We start from the raw sequence: 16,315 nt of genomic DNA, 5'->3' as shown, positions 1-16,315 counted from the left end.
GATTGTTGAGTACTATTGGTCTTGCAAGGTTGCGATCACACCGGGAGCAGATTATACCTCCAAGAAGGGTTGGAGTATACTATATACCACGTCGTGTTTTGACGTCGTCTAGTATCTGTATATCGTGTTAGAGATGGAGCTGCATATCATACATGTTGCGTGATAAACCGGTTATACAGTCTATTTCTACTTGCGTCGAACTCAATTCATTCTATAAATGAATGATTATTGGTGGGATGGATTAATATTATATATAGGGGTTTTCATATATACACTTCACAAACAGTCCCGAACAATTCGCTCAGATGGTATCAATGAAAGCACAACTCCAGTGAAGAAAGAAGAAATGCAGATAAGTACAGCAAGGCTAGAACCCGTGGAATGGATCCTCATGAACCTCTTCGAAAGGAGACTCCAGTTCAGGGTACCCCTGGTTCATACTCCACGGAGTGGACGGTTTGCGCGTATGCCGGCGGGAATTCGCAGCCCTGTAGCGGTTCGATTCGGTCTGGTCAATAAAGGCTTCCATGCGCACGGTGCCGATAGCATCAAAAAAGTTGCCTGTCCGCACACTACTCGCCTCTGAGGTACGGTGACTGAAGCTACTCCGCACACTGTTTAGGCCACGTGAGTGCGAGGACAACCCCGCTGCAGCATCTGACGAGCTCCGTACAGAAGGTATTGTATTCTGGCTCGAGAAGCTGCGGATGTTGGGGATCGGCATTCTCGGCGCCGTATTGCTGCGCTTGCGGGCATGGTTCGAAAACCGGGGCACCGTCGGTGGGGCCGCTGCGTCCTCCGAGGCTCGAACTTCGTCGTCCAGGTCATAGGGGAGTTCAGGGACCGGTTCCGGTTGATTATTGAAGGGCCGTTTGCCCTTGCCTCTTGGGAAGGGTCGCGGACGGCCCTTGGCGATTCGGATGGAGTCGCGAATAGGATTGCGGCGGAGGGTTGCCGTTGGCGCTGGGCGAGTGTAATCTTCCCGCGGCACTGGTGGGAGTGAAGCGAGGTCTTGCAGGCCTATCGCTGAATGGCTCAGGAATGACAAGGCTGTTAGCCAGACATAGTGGCGTTCGATGCTGGTGGCTGTAAACTTAAGAGCTCGTTGGGGTGTAAGAATGAGGATGGAGCGATTAAATTGAACCGAGCCGCTGAAGCCCTTTGGCAAAGGGTTATCGTCTTTGACGTCGAGGACGGATTGGATAATCACTGCTTGAATTAGTATCTTAGAGTCAACTGACGGTGGACCTGATACTCACACTTCCTGCCACTCTTGCCGAGTAGCGCGGGTCCAGTAGTTGGCTGCTTGCTGCTCCACATGACAGATCGCTCGTACGGTGCAAGCCAAACCCACCGCTTATGTCTTACTCCGCTGTTGGTGATGCTGGCGGACACTTCTTCGGCGTTGCGACCTTCCCAATTGTCCCTGTCTCCACCAAACGACCTCCTTCGGCGGACATACTTCCACATCCATTCGCCGACCATGGTCTGCGCAATGGCATCAACCACACTTGTTGGCTGAACAGACGTAGTTGATTCATGACGCTCGTGGGTCAGATATTGCGATATGCTTGGCCGACGAGCCGCTCGCGCATTAGAGCTTTGTCGATCCCGAGGCAGCGCAATATCGTCAAACGGCATGCGGGGATGTCGAGGGCTATCTTGACCATATGAAGATATTGACATAGCAGGAGATGACCGGGTGGTCGGTCGGCTTGCCTGCTCCGTTTGAGACATGGCAGCCGCCGAGCGGACACGTCGCAGTGTAGGACGGCGAACAATGCTCGGGCGCGGGCGATCAGAGAAGTTGCGAGACGAGGGCGTTGGGCTCTGGCGTCCATCGCTCCCGGTTTGAGGGAATTTCCTCGAGCTGAGCCGGATTGGGACAGGAAATGGAGGCGCTACGCTTGATGCGTTGCTACCACTGCCGCTGTCGATGCTTGGCTCGCTTGGGCTACGCGCTCGCCTCACATGTGTGGCCGCTCCGCTGGATATAATCGCTGCTTTACGCATATCTTGCTGCCGGAATCCTGAAGTCCCGGAACGCGACCAAGACGATCCTGGGGGGCTTGTTAAGTCGTTACCCACTCCTGCCTCGAAATAAGACTCGGAGTTCAAATCCTCCGTCAGGTCGGGCAACATGGCATCCTCTAGACTGCGGCGGCGCTCATTAGCAGAGACAAGCTTGCCCTTACGTACTTTATAAGACGCGAAGGGCCTATTTAGCAATTCATCGTCCGTGAACACGTCCCTAGGGGCGTCAGCTTCGTCATCGCTTGTCTGTTCGAAGCCGGCGAAAAGACTGCTTGACCGCAAAGGCCGTCTCAGGTTAGGCTTCGAGTCCTCTGACAATGGTCCGTTATCGTTATTGCCTGGGTAAGCCTGAATATGTCCGAACTTGCTCAGCGCCGTCGTGTCAGCAGGCGTCTCAACCACAAGAGGCGGTTGCTTTCTCTGACTCTTGGCAGACTTGGGAGAAGGCGCGCGGTATGGTTGAATAGCATGGTCCAGTGCACTTGTATTGAGCGGAAGGTCTGGAATCGCAGACGGCAGCAAGCTGGCTGGAAGTTTGACAGGACGCTGATCGATGCGGATAGGCTCTGTCTGAATGCCAGTTGTTCGAGTTTCGGTGACTGCCCTCAAGTCGGCCTGGCAGGAAACACTCTTAGTTTGGGGAGGAAGGACTACGCTTCCCCGCGGAGAAGAAGGTTCGGATACGGGGGGCTGAATTGTGATCATTGGAATCTCAATGTTTGCCGGCTTGAGCTTCTGCACAGGGTTACTTTCAGCTTCAATCTTGGCAGGAATATCCGTTTGCACAGAAGCTGGAACCATAGCAGCGTGGTCGACAGCTGGGAGCTCCAAAGGCGCAGCGACTCTTGGAGTCCAAGGAGGGGTTGGAAGACTCTCAACAGTTTGAGAGGAGGCCGAAACCATGTCGATGGTCAAAGTCGATGTACTGCTCTCCTTTGTTCGATATAGCGAAACATCGTTTTCCACATTCGCTTCAATTGACTTATCAGCCATTAGAGGTAGATTGGGCGATGCAGGGGGGGAGTATTGGACACCGCTGTCTTGATATTCAGTAGGCGGAGTCCGGTCAATTGAAGGGCTCTTGAGCACTGGAGATGCCTCAGCTTTCACGGCAAAGCTGTCCAGTTTCTCATCAAGCGAAAGCCCAAGGATTTTTCGTGCCTTGCTACTCATGGTATGAGACATTTGCGAATGAACCGAGATGGGGCGCTCTTCAGGAAGCGCCTCGGGGGATTGAGGTATATCATCATCATTATCATCATCAAGGTCGAACTCATCTTCTTCGTCAAATGCTAGCTCGTCTGCAAGGTTTGTCTGTGAACCTAGCATACCGGCAGCGCTCATAACCGAATAACGTCCCTCACCAAGTCCATGATGTTCATCACTCCCAGCACTACTCAAACTCGTGATGCTGGTCCGGCGGCGTCCTTGGCTGCTCGAGTACATGCTAACGGAGTCACTGTCCTTGCCGGTGGACGCCTCTTTCCCTGCGTCTTGTGCATCGTTTATCGAAGGCTCGCGGGAGTTGGCAGCCTGGGCGGCTGCAACTTCGTTCAAGACAGCTTTGAGACGACCCTCGACCACATGGACTTTCCGCTCCAGATTCCTCCGTTCGCCATCCCAGGCCTCCTTTTCCCGAGTCCACAGCTTCGTAGTTCTTTCCAATTCTTCATCGCGGCTTCTAGCCTTCTTCTGCGCCTGTTCAAGTTTCCTGCGGAATTCAGCTACCCCCTCGAGTGCGTTGTCCCTCTCTTTTGCTAGCTCAGTAAGGGCCGAAGAGCTACCACCTTCCAGAAGTTGCAGTTGCTGCTTCAGTGACCGAGACTCTTTCGAGTGCTTGGCCAGCCGCTGAGCCAACTCTTCATTCTCTATCCGGGACTCGTCGAGGCTGTTCTCCAAGTGGTCAATGGCCTTTGTCTTGCTCTCGACGTCTCGTCGGAGGGCGAGAATTTCAGAGACAAGAGAGGCGTGCAAGGTCGGCGTGAATCTCCGGGGATCCAGCGGCGATATGACGTCCTCATCAGCAATGGAATCGAGATCGCTGCGTCCTTCGGGAGAGGAAACGTGATTGGGGAGCGATACAGGCGATACCACTGGACCTGGAGACGAGTCACCCCGGACATGCATGGAAGGTGGTCGTTTTGGAGTTGTAGAAGGCGTTGGGAATGCGCTCGCTAATGGCGGGCTTTGATACATCGCTTCCGTGGCCATGGCGTCTGCAGTTAGACCATCACAGTGCAACAAGGTCTCTGTCAGAGCTGCAATCGTCGGCTCTCATGCACACGCGCGAGTAGACCGTCGTGTTAGAAAGCTTCCATTGACTATACCTATGTAGCTTATCCAGGCAATCAAGCAGTAAACGAAGGAGGCAGTCGAGATTTCAACGGGGCTGGCCAGCAGCAGTGATTATCATCAAGGCCTTGCCGCTGTTTCTATTCTGGAAGCATGAGCTAGTTAGTTTCGAGTTGAAACATGTGGAAATCAAAAGCGCATGCGAGACCATCTGGGCGGACGTAGTCAATACGTACATACCGGACTGTACACCGTCTCTACCAACTCCAGAGCCCAGGAGGTTTCGATAATGGCAGCTGGAGTCCGCGCGTTCTCCTTTGTAGTGGAGGTCGTGATCGCAGATCGAGTCACGAATAGACAATTCAAGAGAAGACAGGGTAAGACAACCGCATAAGATTAAAATAGATGGGGGAGCAGGAATAGGTAGTATCTGCAACACCCTGTGTCCCTAACGTTGGCTATCGTCCAATCCCTCGCCTTTCGCAGGAAGAGGGGGGGGAAATGCGATGCACGAAGTACGGAGTCAGCCGTTGTAAGATCGCAAACTGAGCCTTGCGGCAACGCGAGCAGAGGACCTGATGGGCCAGCCATGGCAAATTTCCCATGCTAAGATTCCAGAGTGCTCGTCACTGTTAGCTCGTCCAGGGGTGTTCGTTAGGGGATGGGGAAGAGGCGACTAGCAAGGAGCCACTCGATTCCCCACCAGAGCTGCCTGGCCTCCGGTCTGTCGCGCAACGGCAAATCGAGAAATCCCGACGACGGCGATGAGGGATCTACTCGAATCAGGGGCGTCATTGGCCGTGATGTCAAAAAGGTGACTTCAACGTATCCAGTGTCGTTGTGCACGGGGAAAATCCACGGCCAATCAATGGGGAAGAAAAGGGGGAGCAAGCAACAAGAATGGATCTGAAACCACGCCGAAGGATGCGAAAAGGAGAAAAGAGAAAATGTCCGCTGGGCTAAGAAAGAGGCGTGCCAATAATTATCGCGGAACCCCATATCAATAATAATGGCCCCTAATATAAGAGACGTTCGATACTCGACACGATGGGAGTTCCCTCTTTAGCGCGTGATGGAAGTCCAGTCACACAGCGGGCTCCACTGGTTGCCTCAAACCGTCCACCTAGGCAGGCTCTTGATCATCACAGGCTTCTTCAGGCGTCACCAGGGATATTCTCCGAAGACTAGGTGTTTTGAGGATTTGTGTTGTTCGTACGCTGGACGGGATCGCCTCGCACGCGTAGGATCCAAACACCGCGTCCTGGCTTCGGCCGGTGTCTGACAGTGACATAAAGCCAAGCCGGCCATCAGAGACCATCGGAGACCATCAAAGACCATCAGAGAGACCATCAGACCATCAAGGCCTGCGCCGCACACTAACGCGGAAAGCTGGAGAGATACGCGACCAAGACGACCAAGAGTCGCGGCCTTGGAGACGATCGTCGTAAGGCAATTTCCAGATTTTAGGGAGCTCATGGTCCGTGTTTCAGCCGATAAGCCCGGCCAGTACAAAGGAAAACTGATCGCAGCAGCACAAATGTCACCATAGGATTGTTTGCTGCCGTCGTATCAGATTATCTGCAAGCACAGATCAGCTCTTTCGAATCAGACCCAATATACTCTGAGTAATTATTGAAACCCTTCATCTGCCAGCTCATCTCGGTATCAGGGGCTTTGGGCAAGTCCTCCGTAGTAGGAATAATAATAATTAAGCCCTTGGATTATTATTATTATTATTCGATTTGTTTTCCTTTACTCCTGTACCTGGTCGGGTGGGATCCTTGGATCCGCCACAGCTGTAGAGCTCTCCACTGTTAATTCCACGGTTCGCCGATTCCGGACCATCCACTAACTATCACCTGTGTAAATGAACGATTGATTAAGCTGTAGATTAATCCTCCTTTCGACATTCAGTGCCGTGGATGCCCTCCTGCGGTCGCGGCAGATGCCGCTTTGGGTGTAAGATCCGTCACCCAAGATATCCTGCATGTTACTCTCTCATATGCCCAGTAAGGCTTGTTGCCTGCAGGCACTGTGCTGCAATTGACCTTGCCGTGCCAACCAGGTGATCAGGGGATCAGGTGATGGCTAAGCTACAGGGGCACGGCCTTGAGCAGAAGAAGCAGGTCTCCCGCTGTTTCAATTTGATGTTGCTCTGATGGCAAAGCTAAAGTGCAGACGAATGTGCGCTAACCGAATCCAAACCCAGTCGAACGCGATTGCCAGTCTATTCGAGGCGAGACCTTCACGGGCGAGCAAGCTGGTCGGGAGTCTCTCTGGACCCACGCCACTCCATGTCTGAATTTTGAGTGCTCGTTTACGATGCTGGGCGATGACAACAATTTGCTGGATGTCGGCGAATTCTCGTCCATGATTAGCACCGTTGGTCGCGTTCGCTTATCGATATCATCTGGGGCCATCGATTGACGTCCCATCGTCCCGGTTCTCTGTTCTATCGAGACTAGACCACTTGCTCAGGCAAGTATGTTGGGAGTCTGACTCGCAGCGCGACGCCGCTGATATTGCTTGCCCAACCAGGCTGCAGCTGTCATACCAGCTAACAACTTTAACTTCCTGTCAACCAACGCGAGGCTTGAAGGAGAAAATCTCCCGCGTGGTCGGGAAGGCTCAGATGTCAATATGAAATACTGGTAACGTGATGACGTGATGAGTCAGAACCTCGGCGAGCAGACGCGGTTTGACCAAAAGCAGCACTTTGTCTTCATCCTTCTTCCGACAATGGCTGGTGCTAGTTACTTTCCAAGGTGAATTGGTTTTCGGCAGTGTGAGCGGTCAACAGCACCTGAGTTGGATAGGAACCAGCATCTCGACAGTACTCCGAAATGAGCCGGACTCCTATTCGCAACCAGACCCGTCAGAACCGTTCCCCGCATGACTAAGCCCGCGATGGCGTTAAGATAACAGACTCCTCCCTTCATTCATCAACCTTTTGAGTTTGATATCTTATGTTTATTGAAGTACCACGGTGAACTAAGATTTTCGCTGTTTCAAGGCCGATTAGAGACGATACCATGTCTTTCAGACCGCAGACCAAAGCTCTCTTCTTTGATGTTTTCGGCACCACAGTTCAATGGCGCAAGGTCGTTACGAAAGCCCTGAAAGAAGCCAGCGAAAACGCCCTCCGTAGCGATCGAGAATCGCTCCAGGATGATATCCGTGCACAGGCATCGGCAATGACAGAAGATAATTGGCACAGCATGGCCGAGGACTGGCGCGCATCATACGGTCGATTCACATCGACGTTCGATCCGTCTAACGGCTTCGTCTCCATCGATCAACACCACTACGACTCACTTCTTGAGATTCTTCGGTCTCGACAGCTAGACGAGCTTTTTACGGAGAGCGAACTGCAAGACGTCGTTCAGTGCTGGCATAGACTCGAGCCGTGGAATGATACCGTGGAAGGGCTGAAGCTGCTAAGCAGCAAGTTCCGCACAAGCACGCTGTCCAACGGCAACGTCTCACTTCTCGAGGACCTCGTGCGGCATGCCTCGCTTCCTTTCACGGATATCGTGAGCGCCGAACATTTTGGCGCCTACAAGCCGTCACCGCGTGTATACCTGGGGGCTGCTGAGAAGCTGGGGTTCAAGCCCGAGGAGTGTATACTTGTGGCGGCGCATTTGAAAGATTTGAAAGCGGCCAAGGCTTGCGGATTCGGGACAATCTACGTTGAGCGCGTTGGAGAAGAGTTTGGTAATCTAGATCACGCCATCCAGGAGGGATATGTCGATCTGGCCGTGGAGATGGAAGACAGCCCGGATGGCTTCGTAGAGGTTGCGAGACGGCTGGGTATCTCGACCTAGTAGAGCTTCTAACTTGAATTACTGGTAGGGTGTACTACACTACCTGTCTAATGGACGCTTGTACCACGGCAGAATTCGTGCAGTTGCCTTACTTGCATATTGGAGTCCCGTGACATCACGCCAAACTATCTGATTTCTGATTATAAATCTTGTACTCTGTAGAACCTCATATGCCAAACCATGACGTTGACGGCATAAGCAATTAGTAATGGAAGATAGGCATACTAAGATAATATAAAAACAAGTTGTCTGAACAATGTTGAACTATGATATACAGTGCAAGTAAAACCATGGCTGAGGTACGAGATTTTAATCTCTGTTCATTTGGTTACTGATTTTGATAGAACGAGACATACAAACACGCCGACAAAGACGGTCACTTCCGACGTAAAGACTCGGTCTTTCGCTCCTGGGTATCAGCATCCCCTGACGCTGACTTCCCCGCCGAAAAGGACCGCTATGTGCTATACCTAAATTACGGATGTCCATGGGCTCACAGGACGAACATCGTACGCTCCCTCAAGGGCCTCGAAGACATCATCCAGCTAGTCGTCTGCGACTTCGAACTGGGGTCCCAAGGCTGGTTTTTCTCCGAATCCGGACGGAACGGGTCAGCAAAGAAAGACCCGCTGTATGGATTTACGACGATCAGCCAGCTCTATTTCAAAGCAGACCCGGAGTATAAGGGACGATATACGATTCCCGTGCTGTGGGATAAAAAGAAGGAGACGATTGTAAATAATGAGAGCAGTGAGATCATTCGCATGTTCTACACGGAGTTTGATCACTTACTGCCCGAGGAGCGGCGCGAAGTGAATCAGCCTGGTGGCGGGCTGTATCCCCCTCACCTGAGGGGTGAGATTGAGGCGATGAACGAGTGGGTATACGACCGCATCAACAACGGGGTGTATAAGACAGGTTTCGCTGCGACGCAGGAGGCATACGAGGCAAGCCTGCACCCGCTTTTCGAGGCGTTGGACCGCATCGAAGGGCACCTCGCCCAGCCCGGGCACCAGCCGTATCTCTTTGGGGAGCATATCACGGAGGCAGACGTGCGGTTGTATACGACAATCGCACGGTTCGATGTGGCATACTACCTAATCTTCAAATGCAACCTGAAGATGATCCGACACGACTACCCGCTGATTGACGCGTGGTACCGACGGCTGTACTACGACGAGTCGGAGAAGACGCGCGGAGGGGCGTTTGGGAAGACGACCTTCTTGGGCCTTGTAAGTCGACGGGCCATTCCATCCTGGCGCAGGGACTTGACACGACAGCTGACAATCCAACAGTACAAATTCGGCTATCTGGCGGCGCTTGGCAAGAAACAAAGCGTTGATAGCTCCCAGCTGATTGTGCCTGCTGGGCCAAAGCCCGATATCCTGCCGCGTGACGCGTAGATCCGGTTTACTATCATCCACCGGCTTATTTTGAGTTGTAAACGGGAATTTGCCGTCTCCTTGCAGTTACGAAGCCCTGCGGCTTGTTAGCGTAATGCATAGCGTGTGGTTCGTCATCCAATTCCCTTACATGGCAAAGTAATGGCACGTCATTCATACGGCGACTCCGTAGAAGATCTTTGTTAGAAGATGCTGCTGCGCTTGAGCACATGGCTCTGCCGTGTCCCGAGAGTATGGAAGCTCGCGCAGATCGAGCACCATCCGAGGAGGCACTATAGGTGTCTAGTGACCACAACACCGTATTCCAAACGGCCCGGCAGACTTTAATTGTCAGTATACGAGCCCCATTCCGGACTATCGAAGTCAGTAGGCGAGTTAATTCCGAAGACGAGACGTTGGATAAGTATAACTTCGGTAGGATAAATGCCGGATGAGTCAGTCATCAGGCTTGTGCGGGGCGGGCAGCGGGGCTTCATTGATCCATACCCAGTACACAGTTCAGCTCCCCCATCCCTGAGTTTGGTACGAGGCGTCTCCTGAATCCTAACTCTATGATCCGCTTAGGTCAGTCTGTGAGTGTTAACTACCCCACGAGCGAGGCAGTGCTTAACCATTCGGGATTCAGAGACGAATAGAGCCATATGCACGTCTCGCTCAAGCCGGCATAGCACATACCAGACTGCATGCTGCATATCTGATAATCAACCACCAACCACCACCAAGCCTTGCGAAAATCGAAGAAATCAAGATTTGGTTGTGATAAATAAACTGGCGATCCTTCGAGTCTCCTTTAAGCCAACCAGTGTTAAGACGCAGATATTCAACCCTTCGGCAATTGCCAATCACACAACTGCGGGCGAGACGGCAGGATGGCCACCAAGGGGCTATTAACTACCGAATGAATACGCAAGCTTCGCTGCCATCCTTTAGTCTTCGAACTCAGTTCGACCAAGACCACTTGGCCTAAGATATGGGATACCTTAAAGTGATGTGATGGAATTGGCGGGCCTAATAACTCGGATCACTATACCGTATACAATTGGCGGCTGGATCTTGGTGAGAAGCAAGGTGGACAGGTCGACAGACGTCCTGGTTGTTTTCCAGAATAATTGATGCTCGGCTGTCGCGGCTTTCGGTCCGAACTAGAGAAGCTGTTATGTGATTATGGTTGCATTGCAGCATTAACTCCAGATCATGCATGCATCTTCGTGCAGACTATGTTCTTACAGGCTACAGCAGCAATATCGCTCAACTTTGAAGATACTACATTGAGTAGAGCACGGACAGAGATAAGTTTGTCTTCCTGGCCAAGCACCCTATTACGTACGGAGCACTTCCAAGACGCCACCCATGGGCGCTGAGCTACGCAAACGAACAGTCTGACTTCCTTGTGGGTACCTCAGGCTCGGAGTAAAAGGGGAAAGATTGATACTCTGACTCTGTAGGGAGGTCGACAGTGAATGTTCCTTTAATGCCTGACATACTGGATTTCGCTGCAGAGTTATACCCGCATACCACATACCAGTGTGCGGTATGGACCACAGAGTCCTCAATTCGCCGCATAGTGTTCGACGTCCCGTGTGCTATTGTTACTCCTGGTCGGCCTGGCAGCCCGCCAGGTGGAACACCCGTTTGTATTTCTGCACCAACCCACGTGGAAATATGGAAAGGAGACGGGTCCGGGACACGACTAGTCCAGTAATGCTGAATTCGTGCGACCTAGAGCGAGACCCGAAAGTCCGCACTACAAATGCCAAAAGTACAGACCGTTGTTCTGCTCTGGCTGAGACGAGAAAGAACCCCGTTGAGCCAGGAACGCTCACCAGGATATGGTTTCCTCTTCCAGTTAGCGATCTCATAGGCTAAATCTTGATATGCCGCCCGAGGGCACACGAGACACCAAGCGAGCTCAGCAGGCCGCACAGCCCTCGCTTACCCGTCCCGTCGGTCCCGTCCTGTACCTGATTTCCACGAGGCAGGAGCGACGGTCCCAAAACAATCCCTGCTAGACTGCTAGCTAGATGGAAACTTCTCCCGCTCTGGACCGGGCCGGGCATTTAGATGCTCACTTCAAATGGCCCAGGCGGGCAGGTCGGCGCGTTCAGGGCTGCAGGCTTAATACTTGTGTGCATATATGGCGTTTCCCCCGTTCACAGCAGTCTATTCAATCATGGGGAGCTGTTAAAGCAATGAGCCAAGAGAAATTGGAGTATCGTCAATACCAATAGGGGCAGCTCAATAGTGGGACCTTCTTCCGCCCCACAGGGGATGTACCCTTTGGATCTAACCCGAACTGGTAAGAACAGCAATTTGGCCTTTATACGGAGTACTGAGTACTGAGTACTGTAACTGTCAGTCGACGGTGATCGGACAGCGCGCAATCAAAGAAAGCCCGCTCCTTCACATATCCTGCATCCGTTCCAGGCCGAATCACAATCCTCTCTTCGAATGAGGCCAGGGCTTCCGCGCATCTCTTTCAATCGTGATTCAAAGACCTATTTTTGATCTACTCTAAGGCGTGATAAATTTGGTTGAACATGACACTTAGAGTGGCTCAAGAAGTCCCAGGAATCTGGGAGATGGTGCTAGCCTTTCCGCTATTCGCCGCGGAATGCTCGGCTTGCTTCCGGCTGGGGTCGGGTGTAACTACTAGCCAGTGGCCCCAAACGACAGCCTGGGACACTACGCCCTGTTGCTGCGCCCTTAAGCTTAAGTAAAAGTAGCTGGATGGGGTCTGCAATAGTATGGAAGTGCGACAGTGTGGTGTCGTTCCCTATGAACGAACTAGGTAGAAAATGGACTTGATTTCCATCCCTGACTGTACTATACGGAGTCGAGTACTCTGTACGTAGGGTACGTAGCTTAGTACCAGACTTTTGGCCAGTGGGGAGAGCTAGGTGCGGATCCGCTCTGGAACAGCCCAGCTTTGTGTCTACCCGAGACTGTCTCCTTCGCTCCTTCCTTCATATACGGTACCGTTGGTTTGCCGTCAAGGTTGACGAACGTTTAAGAGTCAGGTAGCTTGCTTGGTCCCAGGCTGATACCCGAGCACGAGTCTAGATGTTGGGCGAGGGGCCGAGAGCCAGCGCCCAAGAATGAGGAACGTAGAGGACAAAGAGAGACGCGCTTGAAAGGCTGGAGAGGCTGGAGAGGCTTGTGAACCAGATGTACCTATAATTCAGACCAACAATAATTGCAGTAACGGAGATTGACAGATCAATATAATGCGCGGAGATGGCAGACTCCTATCGTGGGTCCGATTCTCTGCCAGTGCCAGACTCAGTGCTATGAGCCAGCCCCAGACGTACTACGCCACTTTCTAGAGTCAACTCAACTCTTCTCGCATCCGTTGCATTCAGCGACCAGTCTGAGATCATCGCGTCCAATTCTTAGTCTTTCTTCCCTGCGCCGGCGTGTCAAGTCTATCAAGAAAGTTACTTTCTTTTTCCTTCGCTTTCGCTCCTCTTCCCTGCCCGCTTCAGTGTTATCTTTCTGCCACCCCCCTCCACCTTCCCTCCTCCTTATCCGACTACTCACTCGGAACCGCCTTCAGGGCATCACCACACCATCCAACCTCCCTCGTCCACGGCCTCTTTCGAGTGAGAATTCCAGCTCCCGCTTGCTGGTAGATTCCTCTGATCTACACTCTGACCTCCCGGGTCTTTCGCATTCCACTACTTGGGTCTTTCTGCCTTGGAACGAGATAAGGAAACCAGCGATCTCCGCTCCCCTGTTCCCCCCTCACGTGGCAGCACCAGCCAGACAATTCTGTCTCACCCAAAGCTCAGGGAGTCGATACCGATTACTTCTTCAGTACACCGTCAAAGCTATCTAATACCTGAACATCTTTATTCCCTCTATTTTTTCCCCTACATTCGCCGGCATATTCGGAGGAATTTCTGTTTATCCGACTTGCACTGTTCGGCAGCTGTTGGTGGCCGCTTATTTGCGACAGCTGCTCGAGTCCAAAACTTTAGTTGGAGGCCCCGTTCTTTTCCCCTCCCCTCCTCCAGAATCTGAGTCCTCATCTGTGGCTCCATTCCCCCAAAATCGATCCAAAAGCACAATCTGAGACTCTTTCTAAATCTCAGCTGAGAGGTACGTGGTTATTGTCGGCTAAAAGAAAAGCCATTCCTGCTGCTCTTGCGGCATTGGCATGTGCATTGAGACAGCAGCCTAAAGCGACGCAGGTCGATTTCTCCGGTGGCTAATAATCGCACTACCACCAAAATAGCCCGTTCCTTTAGGCCCAGCTTTTCGCTCCTCTCCGCTTCCACGAAGTCCGTGCTCATCGGGGTGTCCTGATAGAACGCTCTAATTTTCTCCCTTCTCCCTCCAAATATCGATATTCTTCCCATTTCTGGCCCTTTCTTCTCCATCTCCTGTGTTCTATTCTTTTTTTTTTCTATTCTTTACGCAACCGCAGAAGGTGCCCTGGAGAGGCGCCCAGCTTCAGGTCGCGATGGCCGGAAAAATGACTCTCTATAAATTGGTGGTGCTGGGAGATGGTGGTGTCGGGAAGACTGCTCTCACAATTCAGGTTAGCCATTGTCTCTGGTCGGCCGCGTTGTTCTGAATGGCTAATCAGATGCTTTGCCATTAGTTGTGTCTAAACCATTTCGTCGAAACATACGATCCGACCATTGAAGATTCGTATCGCAAGCAAGTCGTCATTGATCAGCAGTCATGCATGTTGGAGGTCCTCGATACTGCCGGCCAGGAGGAGTACACCGCACTACGCGACCAATGGATCCGGGACGGCGAGGGGTTCGTCCTCGTCTACAGCATTACGTCGCGTGCTTCCTTCTCCAGAATAACGAAGTTCTACAACCAAATCAAGATGGTCAAGGAGTCTGCGAATTCCAGCTCGCCGTCTGGCGCCAGCTATCTAGGCTCCCCGATGAGCTCGCCCTCAGGGCCACCACTTCCAGTTCCCGTAATGCTGGTCGGAAACAAGAGTGACAAAGCGGTTGAGCGGGCGGTTTCGGCCCAGGAAGGCCAGGCGCTTGCTAAAGACCTAGGATGCGAGTTTGTCGAGGCATCCGCGAAGAACTGCATCAACGTTGAGAAGGCGTTTTACGATGTCGTCAGAATGCTGCGCAGCCAGCGCATGCAACAGCAAAGACCCCAGGACACTCGCCGGACGACTGGTCTTGGCCAGATGCGTGACTCTGGCCCCGAGTACCCCAGGACATTTCGCCCCGACCGCCCTCGACACCGCGGCGGTATCAAGTGTCAAATCCTGTGAGCTACAGATTTTGGCGCCGGCCGATTGCACCGTTTCCCTGGCCTGAGTCGAGGATTGATGAATATCAGATGCTGTGCAGGCAGCGAAGCGCTCTCAGGGACACTCAAATATATACACCTCTTCTACCAACTTTGCGATCGATGCTCCGGCTGCTTGAGTGCAATCACCCTTCTCCCCCCACCCCCTCTCCCTACAATCTATCCTCTACTACAACATTTCCCAATCGCTTTTTAGACAAATCGTGCGAGCTTGCTCCATGACGATATCCTTCTCTTGTCTATATTGGCTATCAGAAGCGCTGGTGGTCCTCAGACCGCTTGCTTGCCATCTTTCGCTCCTCTTTTTCTCGCCCTCAGCCGACGACCCGCGGCTGCGGAGGTGGATATGTGAATATGCTTCGTGCAAGGGCTTATGGTTACTATTATTGTTTATTCGGGAGGACCATTTTATTTTTGAATCTATCGCAGGTGTCTGGACATGTGAGGATTCTCGCCGTGTGTTTAAGGGGTCAGGGATCTGGGGCGATATCCATCAACTTTTTCTTCCGGCGTACCATTTCTCGAAATTTCCCTTTTCCCCGATTCCTCATTTTCCCACCTTTACATCCTCATTTCCCCGAAGTTTCCTGGCTTGGTTGCCTTCGTGTCTCTCCGCCTACGCCTGATACCGAGGAATTTCCCTCTCGCCGAGATTGGAGTGGCCAGGTGTCAGAAGGACCCTAGTGGCGGCCACAGAACTAGCAGGTTCAAGAGAAGAGGAGTCGACCGTTTAGCAGGCATTGCGATATGATACCCTACGGCTGAGCTTTTTTTTGAGTTGTGAATTTTGATGCATCTGCACCCAAAATATTGATGAGTACAGCATTGCCGATAGAAGCTTATGCATCAATGATATGATTACAGCTAGAATGTATAACAACAATTGGGTACACTCGCCAAACCGATCAGGTTAAATACTAGTAATATAACGATGATTCATACGTGTTAACTTACTATTCTGTACTGCGGGCTTATATCGAAAGTAAGTTCGGATCCCGGCCGTCCGGCATCTGGAAAGTGCGGGGAAGCTATGGAGGCAAAACTACCCCATGTTGTTATTCCCAGAACTCCCTATCCCACTACCTAGGTAGTTAGTGAGGTACGACCACCTGACAGACTTAGTTTGACTCTGCATTTGACCTCAGTTAATGTTCCTCCCGACCCTCGGCTTTTCTCCCACGGCTGCATTCGGGTTACTGGAACTTTAAGCTTCTTCTGCATGTTATACTTGCTCTTTCTCGTCTCACTCCTAATCTTTCCTTGTACGTCTGTGCGCTACACTGCACCCTTGTAGATCCCTTCCTGCTTAAAGGCAGGATTATTCGTCGTACTCGCAGTGAGGGGTAGTATCACCCTACCGACTGGTCCTGAACCCCGACCTACCTACCCGTGCAGCCATTACCTAGGTGCCGAGCTGAGCATCCCTAGCGTGAGGGGGTCGCCTATTTTTCCAAGCCTCAGATTCCAATCCCTACT

At 52.1% G+C, this 16,315-nt stretch overlaps 4 protein-coding genes across 4 annotated transcripts, besides 1 other annotated feature; 3 read left to right on the top strand and 1 right to left on the bottom strand.

Moving 5' to 3' along the window:
* Nucleotides 1-16,315: part of a sequence feature (contig 1.100 1..337251(-1)) that runs on past both edges of the window.
* ANIA_05829 (putative nuclear migration protein) lies at nucleotides 224-4,245 on the bottom strand (the record flags this gene model as incomplete). Its single annotated transcript, XM_658341.2, has 2 exons — nucleotides 224-1,209; nucleotides 1,260-4,245. 2 exons carry the CDS (start codon nucleotides 4,243-4,245, stop codon nucleotides 368-370), a joined length of 3,828 nt encoding a protein of 1,275 aa, XP_663433.1. The 3' UTR covers nucleotides 224-367.
* On the top strand, nucleotides 7,290-8,221 carry ANIA_05830 (haloacid dehalogenase, type II). The gene has a single exon (XM_658342.2). It carries the CDS (start codon nucleotides 7,359-7,361, stop codon nucleotides 8,148-8,150), a length of 792 nt encoding a protein of 263 aa, XP_663434.1. The 5' UTR covers nucleotides 7,290-7,358; the 3' UTR covers nucleotides 8,151-8,221.
* Nucleotides 8,441-9,669, top strand: ANIA_05831 (uncharacterized protein; the record flags this gene model as incomplete). Its single annotated transcript, XM_658343.2, has 3 exons — nucleotides 8,441-8,449; nucleotides 8,495-9,382; nucleotides 9,446-9,669. 3 exons carry the CDS (start codon nucleotides 8,441-8,443, stop codon nucleotides 9,551-9,553), a joined length of 1,005 nt encoding a protein of 334 aa, XP_663435.1. The 3' UTR covers nucleotides 9,554-9,669.
* rasB (Ras small monomeric GTPase RasB) lies at nucleotides 13,570-14,801 on the top strand (the record flags this gene model as incomplete). Its single annotated transcript, XM_658344.2, has 4 exons — nucleotides 13,570-13,651; nucleotides 13,744-14,093; nucleotides 14,157-14,615; nucleotides 14,661-14,801. The coding sequence occupies exons 2-4, from the start codon at nucleotides 14,016-14,018 to the stop codon at nucleotides 14,799-14,801; spliced, it is 678 nt and encodes a 225-aa protein (XP_663436.1). The 5' UTR covers nucleotides 13,570-13,651; nucleotides 13,744-14,015.

Source organism: Aspergillus nidulans, chromosome I (assembly GCF_000011425.1).
Source record: "Aspergillus nidulans FGSC A4 chromosome I".
Taxonomy (NCBI): domain Eukaryota; kingdom Fungi; phylum Ascomycota; class Eurotiomycetes; order Eurotiales; family Aspergillaceae; genus Aspergillus; species Aspergillus nidulans.
The sequence above is the reverse complement of the archived record's forward strand: the minus strand, read 5'-3'. Positions and strand labels throughout refer to the sequence as shown.

Bases quoted from the DNA above. Each gene is read 5' to 3' on its own strand.
- ANIA_05830 (XM_658342.2), top strand. From the start codon at position 7,359: ATGTCTTTCAGACCGCAGACCAAAGCTCTCTTCTTTGATGTTTTCGGC.